Source organism: Lithobates pipiens, unplaced genomic scaffold (assembly GCF_037356315.1).
Source record: "Lithobates pipiens isolate NorthernLeopardFrog02 unplaced genomic scaffold, aLitPip1_a1.2 Scaffold_94, whole genome shotgun sequence".
In the NCBI taxonomy this organism is placed as follows: domain Eukaryota; kingdom Metazoa; phylum Chordata; class Amphibia; order Anura; family Ranidae; genus Lithobates; species Lithobates pipiens.
This window is the reverse complement of record NW_027507917.1, coordinates 1,936,458-1,946,279: the sequence shown is the minus strand read 5'-3', so window position 1 is coordinate 1,946,279 and position 9,822 is coordinate 1,936,458. Positions and strand designations below refer to the sequence as shown.

At 47.6% G+C, this 9,822-nt stretch overlaps 1 protein-coding gene across 1 annotated transcript; it reads right to left on the bottom strand.

Moving 5' to 3' along the window:
• Positions 1-1,814: 1,814 nt before the first annotated feature.
• On the bottom strand, positions 1,815-7,671 carry LOC143973739 (uncharacterized). Its single transcript, XM_077474575.1, has 2 exons — positions 2,696-7,671; positions 1,815-2,633 (listed from the first exon to the last, which is right to left on the bottom strand). Exon 1 carries the CDS (start codon positions 7,607-7,609, stop codon positions 4,676-4,678), a length of 2,934 nt encoding a protein of 977 aa, XP_077330701.1. The 5' UTR covers positions 7,610-7,671; the 3' UTR covers positions 1,815-2,633; positions 2,696-4,675.
• Positions 7,672-9,822: the final 2,151 nt, after the last annotated feature.

Sequence of the window (9,822 nt, the reverse complement as noted above, 5' to 3'; positions counted from 1 at the left end):
GTCCATGGCCTATCCTCAATGTGCACTGAGGATGAGGGTCAGCAGAGGCTGCCTATGGCCTCTGCTTTTGATGCAAGGGGGGACTCTAATGGTAACTCTGATGGGGATCCTGATACATGGAGGGGACTCTGATATAGGGATCCTGATGTATGGAGGGAACTCTGATGGGAAATATGATATAAGGGGGACACTGATGCATGGAGGGAACTCTGATTAGGAACCTGATGTAAGAGGGTACTCTGATGGGGAACCTGATGTATGGAGGAATTCTGTTGGGAGACTGTGATGTAAGGAGGACTCTGATGGTGAAGCTGTTGTGAGGGGAGACTCTGATGGTAAATCTGATATGGGGGGGGGGGGGGACCTGTGATAGGGACCTCGATGTAAGAGGGGTCTCTAAAGGGAACCCTGATGAGGATCCTGATGTAAGGGGGAACTGTGGTGGGGAACCTGATATAAGGGGGACCCTGATGTAAGGGGGGACTCTGTTGGGAAATATTATGTAAGAGGGGGTCATGATGGAAACCCTGATTAGGATCCTGATGTATGGAGGGAACTCTGATGAGGAACATGATTTATGGAGGGAACACTGATATTGGGATCCTGATGTATGGAGGGAACTCTGATGAGGAACATGATTTATGGAGGGAACACTGATATAGGGAACCTGATGTATGGAGGGAGCTCTGATGGGGAACTGGATGTATGGAGGGAACTCTGATGGGGAACCTGATGTATGGAGGGAACTCTGATGGGGAACCTGATGTATGGAGGAAGCTCTGATGGGGGAACCTGATGTATGGAGGGAACTCTGATGAGGAACCTGATGTATGGGGGGAACACTGATATAGGGAACCTGATGTATGGAGGGAACACTGATATAGGGAACCTGATGTATGGAGGGAACCCTGATATAGGGAACCTGATGTATGGAGGGAACACTGATATAGAGAACCTGATGTATGGAGGGAACACTGATATAGAGAACCTGATGTATGGAGGGAACACTGATATAGGGAACCTGATGTATGGAGGGAACTCTGATGGGGATCCTGATGTATGGAGGGAACTCTGATGGGGATCCTGATGTATGGAGGGAACTCTGATGGGGAACCTGATGTATGGAGGGAACTCTGATGGGGAACCTGATGTATGAAGGGAACTCTGATGGGGAACCTGATGTATGGAGGGAACTCTGATGGGGAACCTGATGTATGGAGGGAACTCTGATGGGGAACCTGATGTATGGAGGGAACTCTGATGGGGAACCTGATGTATGGAGGGAACTCTGATGGGGAACCTGATGTATGGAGGGAACTCTGATGGGGACCCTGATGTATGGAGGGAACTCTGATGGGGAACCTGATGTATGGAGGGAACTCTGATGGGGAACCTGATGTATGGAGGGAACTCTGATGAGGAACCTGATGTATGAAGGGAACTCTGATGAGGAACCTGATGTATGAAGGGAACTCTGATGAGGAACCTGATGTATGAAGGGAACTCTGATGAGGAACCTAATGTATGGAGGAAACTCTGATGAGGAACCTGATGTATGGAGGGAACTCTGATGGGGAACCTGATGTATGGAGGGAACTCTGATGGGGACCCTGATGTATGGAGGGAACTCTGATGGGGAACCTGATGTATGAAGGGAACTCTGATGAGGAACCTGATGTATGGAGGAAACTCTGATGAGGAACCTGATGTATGGAGGGAACTCTGATGGGGAACCTGATGTATGGAGGGAACTCTGATGGGGAACCTGATGTATGAAGGGAACTCTGATGAGGAACCTAATGTATGGAGGAAACTCTGATGAGGAACCTAATGTATGGAGGCAACTCTGATGGGGAACCTGATGTATGGAGGGAACTCTGATGGGGTACCTGATATATGAAGGGAACTCTGATGAGGAACCTGATGTATGAAGGGAACTCTGATGAGGAACCTAATGTATGGAGGAAACTCTGATGTGGAACCTGATGTATGGAGGGAACTCTGATGGGGTACCTGATGTATGAAGGGAACTCTGATGAGGAACCTAATGTATGGAGGAAACTCTGATGAGGAACCTGATGTATGGAGGGAACTCTGATGGGGAACCTGATGTATGGAGGGAACTCTGATGGGGAACCTGATGTATGGAGGGAACTCTGATGGGGTACCTGATGTATGAAGGGAACTCTGATGAGGAACCTAATGTATGGAGGAAACTCTGATGAGGAACCTAATGTATGGAGGCAACTCTGATGGGGAACCTGATGTATGGAGGGAACTCTGATGGGGTACCTGATATATGAAGGGAACTCTGATGAGGAACCTGATGTATGAAGGGAACTCTGATGAGGAACCTAATGTATGGAGGAAACTCTGATGTGGAACCTGATGTATGGAGGGAACTCTGATGGGGAACCTGATGTATGGAGGGAACTCTGATGGGGAACCTGATGTATGAAGGGAACTCTGATGAGGAACCTAATGTATGGAGGGAACTCTGATGGGGAACCTAATGTATGGAGGCAACTCTGATGGGGAACCTGATGTATGGAGGAAACTCTGATGTGGAACCTGATGTATGGAGGGAACTCTGATGGGGAACCTGATGTATGGAGGGAACTCTGATGGGGAACCTAATGTATGGAGGCAACTCTGATGGGGAACCTGATGTATGGAGGAAACTCTGATGAGGAACCTAATGTATGGAGGGAACTCTGATGGGGAACCTAATGTATGGAGGCAACTCTGATGGGGAACCTGATGTATGGAGGGAACTCTGATGGGGTACCTGATATATGAAGGGAACTCTGATGAGGAACCTGATGTATGAAGGGAACTCTGATGAGGAACCTAATGTATGGAGGAAACTCTGATGTGGAACCTGATGTATGGAGGGAACTCTGATGGGGACCCTGATGTATGGAGGGAACTCTGATGGGGACCATGATGTATGAAGGGAACTCTGATGGGGACCATGATGTATGAAGGGAACTCTGATGGGGAACCTGATGTATGGAGGGAGCTCTGATGAAGACCATGATGTATGAAGGGAACTCTGATGGGGACCCTGATGTATGGAGGGAGCTCTGATGGGGACCATGATGTATGAAGGGAACTCTGATGAGGAACCTGATGTATGGAGGGAACTCCGATGGGGAACCTGATGTATGGAGGGAGCTCTGATGGGGACCCTGATGTATTGAGGGAACTCCGATGAGGAACCTGATGTATGAAGGGAACTCTGATGAGGAACCTGATGTATGAAGGGAACTCTGATGAGGAACCTGATGTATGGAGGGAACTCTGATGGGGACCCTGATGTATGGAGGAAACTCTGATGTGGAACCTGATGTATGGAGGGAACTCTGATGGGGACCCTGATGTATGGAGGGAACTCCGATGGGGAACCTGATGTATGGAGGGAGCTCTGATGGGGACCCTGATGTATTGAGGGAACTCCGATGAGGAACCTGATGTATGAAGGGAACTCTGATGAGGAACCTGATGTATGAAGGGAACTCTGATGAGGAACCTGATGTATGGAGGGAACTCTGATGGGGACCCTGATGTATGGAGGAAACTCTGATGTGGAACCTGATGTATGGAGGGAACTCTGATGGGGACCCTGATGTATGGAGGAAACTCTGATGTGGAACCTGATGTATGGAGGGAGCTCTGATGGGGACCCTGATGTATGGAGGGAACTCTGATGGGGACCCTGATGTATGGAGGGAACTCTGATGGGGACCCTGATGTATGAAGGGAACTCTGATGGGGACCCTGATGTATGAAGGGAACTCTGATGGGGACCCTGATGTATTGAGAGAACTCTGATGGGGACCCTGATGTATGGAGGGAACTCTGATGGGGAACCTGATGTATGAAGGGAACCCTGATGGGGACCCTGATGTATGAAGGGAACCCTGATGGGGACCCTGATGTATGGAGGGAGCTCTGATGGGGACCCTGATGTATGGAGGGAGCTCTGATGGGGACCATGATGTATGAAGGGAACTCTGATGGGGACCCTGATGTATGGAGGGAACTCTGATGGGGACCATGATGTATGAAGGGAACTCTGATGGGGACCCTGATGTATGGAGGCAGCTCTGATGGGGACCATGATGTATGGAGGGAACTCTGATGGGGACCCTGATGTAAGATGGGGCTCTGATGGGGATCCTGATGAATTAGGCTCTCTGATAGGGACCATAACAGGGATTTTTTTTCCAGCCTGCAAATATTTGTAAAATATTAATACTGAATATGGCCTTCGTACTGAAAATTTTGAAGACCCCTGACTTAGATGAACACTTTCACAAACCTTCCGTTGCTATAAAGTGTGTTCAGTGTCATTATAAATGCAAGGTCCACTTGTTTAACTGGCCCCCACCCCCACCCCCATGCCAAAAAGATGCAATAAAAATAAAAACTGCAAAGAAAAAAGTTCTTAATCTTTCCCCTAAGTTCTGTACTGTGGGGGGAGGGGGAGGATCACTATACTTCCAGTGAGATCTCGGGGAATGCTGAGTAGTCTAGGAGTCACCCTCACTCAGGCACCTATGTACAGTAAGTATATTGAATAACTTTTTTCCCTGTAGAATCTTTAAAAATGATTAGGAGTGGGTGGGAAATAAATAAACAGACTTTTAGTGTAAGGTCAACTTCAAAGTGCTTAATCATTCTCTTGGTATTTGAACACCTTGATGCAGTTGTGCATGCTATCAGCCACCAGCAGGAGACCGTCTTGCAACAGAGCTAGGCCTCTGGGGCTACTGAGACCCTCTGTGACCAAAACTCGGGTCCGCTTGTTGGCTGGATAGTAAATAATGGAGTGTTTCTGTCCCCAGTCTGCCACCAAAACCCCTCCTTCGCTGTCAACACAGACGCCCCATGGGTTACACAGACTGTGCCCAGGGGATCCCTTGAGACCTAGAACCTTGAGAAGCTGCCAGTCTTCCCTGAGCACCTTGACACAACAGCCTCCATCTAAACCCCTCTCTGATATAGCTAGAAGACCCTGACTGTTGGTACTGACAAGGTAAGGTTTGTTGAACCCAGGTACCACAGTGCTTTCTTTCTGCCGCCCAGTGGTAGAGTCCAGCATAAGAGCGCAGACAGTCCCCAGTTTCATGTCTGCCACGATAAATTCATCTTTGTAGTTGGCGGTAATGCCACGTGGAGCACCCCAGTTTCTGGAAATGACTTGCAGGAGACGACCGTGCTTGCTGTACACATCCAAGGTGCGGTCAGTTGTGTTGGACAATGCCACAAGCCCTCGGTTGTTCACAGCCACGTCAAAATAGTTCTTTGCTTCAAGAGAAAACTGTTGGAGGATCTTACCCTTGCTGTCCATCACTTGGAGCCTTCGGTTTCCGTAATCCACAATATATACAGAACCTGTGGTTGTGGCATGAATGCCGTGGGGCAGGTTTAACTCCGCTCTGCCAGATCCAAACTTGCCAAACTGTCGAACCAATTTGGTTGTGCCATCGCCATTTTCAAGAGGGCTGTCAGTAAGGTTGGACTCACTCTTGCTTAAACATTTTCGAGGTGGAATTTGTTGGGGATATTTAGAAACCTTCCTATTGTATTGTGCTGACTTAACACGCACCTTAATTTCACGAAGAGCACCAGATGGGGCAGTTGCGCCCAAGCTTGATGACCAAGAACTTGATGAACTGGATACAGAATCACGTCTTTCTTTAGCCGAAGTTGGCCTGTGGAGTCTAGAAGGAGCAGTGCGTGGCCTTGATATCTTCTCAATGTAAGGCATGGAAGAGGACCTTGGTACCGGTTTCCAGGAGGAGGAAGCCTGCGACTGCTTATTTCTGAGTTTCGATACGATTCTGTTCCTTGCGTTTGCTAGTGCTTGTTGCCTTTGATTCACTTCTGAACTTTCAGATTCTAAGATAATAGGGTGAGCCTTTCCAGATTCATTAGGCTGGATGTTTGAAGGTGAAACTTTAAACGTGCCAGATTTGCAAACCCCTTTGCTCTTTGGCTTCTCTATTATAAAGGTGCATGTTGACTTCACGCTGTCCGTGGGAGAAGTTGGTCTTGGAACACTCAGAAGTTCGCTGTTGAGGCTATCTGACATCTCATCAGACATTCGAAGATAGTCAACGCCCAGTTGTGTTCTGTGCACCGATTGAGGGTGGTCGCTTTCTAGATTTTGTCTATTTAAATACGATGTAGGCGAGTTCTCACCACCAGTACTATCCACCTGGCCATGGGACTCCATAGTCATCCACAATGTCCGTTGGTCTACACCAATCATTTTCTTGGCAGATGGTACACGACTTTCCCTAAGAGCCACTTGTCGACAAGACATTGGATCCCTTATTGTATATGTTTCTATTTCTTCTAAAATTTCTTCTGAGCTTTCGGAGTCACCTTCCGATATGTAAGCAGTGGTTGCTCTGAACAGAGAATGGTTTTCAGATGTTCTGCCAACTTTATCGTTGCTGACGTGTCTCAGTTCATTATCTCCGCTATTCCTAGAGTCAACTGTGGTGCCCGTCTCCTTTGAGTTTATCACTGTCTTCTGTTGACGACCAGCCGGATCTTTTTTGAAACCAGAGCTGCCGCTTTTTGAATCTAGCTGTTTCGCTGCCGTGAAATTATTTACTTGTTGGTTGACATTTTTGTTGACTAGTGATGAGTCTTTTGAGAGCTGCTTACTTACTAAAGGCTGCTGTCTGGTTAATTTGTTGCCTTCCCCAGCCTGGTTCATTGATCTTGGTCTATGTTGCTTACCTTGCTTCAAAGGACTTTGCTTAATGTCAGATATCCATTTCTTGGTGGCCGTTCGGGGGCTTAGAGCTGCACTGTCAGCTTCCACCACTGCTTTATCTCTTGAAGAAACCCCCAGTTTCTGATCAGTAGCATCCCCTTTGTTCTGTTCTAAAGATGATGACTGGGTGCTGGACCCACAGTCTCCATCGCTGTCACCTTCCAACAAAATTTTCACACCCAGAAAGCCAAAATCATCTGGGTTATGTGATCTGACGTCCCATGGTGGTCTTTCATCAATCAGAAGCGTTGGTTGGATAGTTGAGTTCCTTCCCAAAGGTTCGAGAGTTTTTCTGTTACAATGCGGCGCGGAGAAGCCCAGGGATTGTTCCTCACATTGTATCACCCCAAGTGTGGTAGATGGAAGAGGTTGTGGAATGAAATACACCCTCTTTAGATTAATACAGATGTTATTTTTTCTTGCGAATATATTTGATATTCGTTGCTGGATCTCCTTCATGACGAGTTGGCTGTCACTTGAGGTCACCAGTGCTTGCTTGAGCTGGGAGGACACGGTAGCAATCTCTTGCACCATGTTATTAATCTCACAAACCCCATTTTGTAGGACCGATTCATTGCTTTGCTGGATGGATGACAACTGGTCTTTCAGTCTTCCATGCTCTTCTTCCACACGGTTAAGAATGGTCTGTTCCTGCTTTAGGATGGAGAGTAAAGTCTTCTCAAATGACTTGGACACTCTCTCGTGATCTTTAGCCTGGTCTGCTTTGATCTGTTCTAGCTCTCGGCAGGTCTGAGCGAGGTCATTCAGCAGAGTAGTGAAATCCATCATCTTCATTTGTTGCATGAATACCATCTGGTACAAGGCTTGTTGTGGATGTAGAAGACTGCAGACAAAGTAAGAAGAGATCAATAAGAGTTTAGGTAAAGTGTTTAATGTATTACAATGAGATTATCATTATGTTAAACCCCCTGAGGTCTTTTTCATATATTTCAAGGCTTTTGTGATAGTGTGTTAATTACAATTGTGCCCTCAATCCCTAAAGTGTCTTGTGTCAGGGGCGTAACTATAGGGGGTGCAGCAGTCACGACCGCAACCGGGCCCTGTAATGCAGGGGGCCCATGCAGCCCCCTCTACATATGGCCGGCAGCAGCATAGGCAGCTAGGGGTACCAGTGCACCATGCACATGGGTGGCTGGAGGTGGAGGGTGAGTAGCAGAGCTCCATGCTCGACTATCGCACTGGCTGCTTTTTAGTTGTGCATTCCCCGCATGACCTGTGTCCTCAGCCGGCTCCTCAGAGTACCCCTCTCCTGCTCCATGCATTGCCACTCAGTCTGATGTCTGTTCCGAGTCCGGCCCAAACTGCACTGCATACTTCTCCCAGGTAAACAAACTTTAAGCACACAGATGCAGTGCAGCCCTATGAGAGCCCCCCGGAGGACACTGCAGGCTTGTCTGCCAGCCCCCCTACTCCCCCGTCATACACAGATGATGAAAGGTCTTTCTGGGAGATATGCTGATCGCCCGTCCAGCACACTGGATGGAGCCCAGGCCAACATGGATGAGTGCGCGGCCTACAGCTTGGTCATGGTGAGTGAGAGGACCCCATCCCCCACACACCATTACATACTCCCTCTATCTCCCCCTGGGGACAGGGACCCCTTCTCACGTGGGGACAGGGACCCCCACCTCCCCTGGGGACAGGGACCCCTTCTCACCTGGGGGCAGTAACTTCATCTGCCCTGGAGAAAAGGACCTCATCTCTTCTGGGGACGGGGACCCCTTCCTGCCTAGGGACAGCCCCCCAATGGGGCACCTAAAAATAAAAAATAAAATAATAAAAAAAAACTACTGATGCCAGTGGTGGAACTACAGGGCTCACAAAGGTCATACCTGTGACCACGCCCTGGAGTTCCCCCGCCGGACTCGGAGGGAAGGGCCATGGCTGGGGTTCAGGGGGGCCCTTCATGGTTTCTTGCATCTGAATGTTTTCAATACATGTTTTGCATTCTTTCGAGTCCTGATTAGAATTAGCCTGCCTATGTTACGCTCTTTGTTACCATAAACATACAATTGTAATATTAATGTGATACCTACGTAATCATGTGTATAAAAACCTTCAAATGCGTCATAATAAAGGAGAACGGTTATTTGGAAAGATGCCAAGCGTATCTTTTGTGTCTGTTCCCTACTGCAGTAGTTATTATTAATTTGGAACCACTAATCAATATGAGGATAGGCGTTGCCTATCTATAAAATATACATTTCAATGGTCACAGAGGGGAGGGGTGTGGTTGTTTCTTCCATGTGCTGGGGTGGAGCAAGTTAACAGTTGGGGGTCAGCAAGCGAGGAGAAACGTTCCCACCCTCCCTCCCTAAACAAACAGGTTAGGTGTGGTGGTGCTGGTTGCTGCGAGGTGTGGCGTTGGCTACTTAACGACTGGTGTATATATATATGGAAATATATACATAGAAATGCATGGGTCATTTGAAAAGGTTGGGACCCATACCAGGTATGGAGTCATTATGTTTGGTCTGGTGTCAGTCCAGATTAATGGCTAATATGTGTTGGGGGGGTCTGTGGTCAGTTAGTGAGTCCTCAAGGCGAGTTAGCAGCTGGGGACAGATGCTGACAAAGAGGGATCACAGGCTCAAAGTAATAAGGGGTCGTCAGGGACCAGCAGGAAAAAAAATCACTTGGTGGTTTCTGGGTAACTGGAAGATGTTAAAAGTTTTGAATTGTTGAAAATATTTAAAATAAAGTTTAGTTTTTTATTGTTATTACCGTATTTATCGGTTTATAACACGTGCCGGCGTATAACACGCACCCCAAGTTTAGGAGGGAATTTTAAGGAAAAAAACTTTTAGGAGGGAAGTTTAAGGGGAAAAAAAAACCTTACATTTATATGCCCATCAGTGTCATCTGCAGCCTTGTCCACCATTGCAGCCTTATGCAGTCTTGTCCCCCATTGCAGTCTTGTCTATTTTATTTTCTATTTGTTTTTTATTTTTATAAAAATGCTGCCGCCGAGATACAGAGCCGGTGCCTTCGGCTCCTCTCGCCAG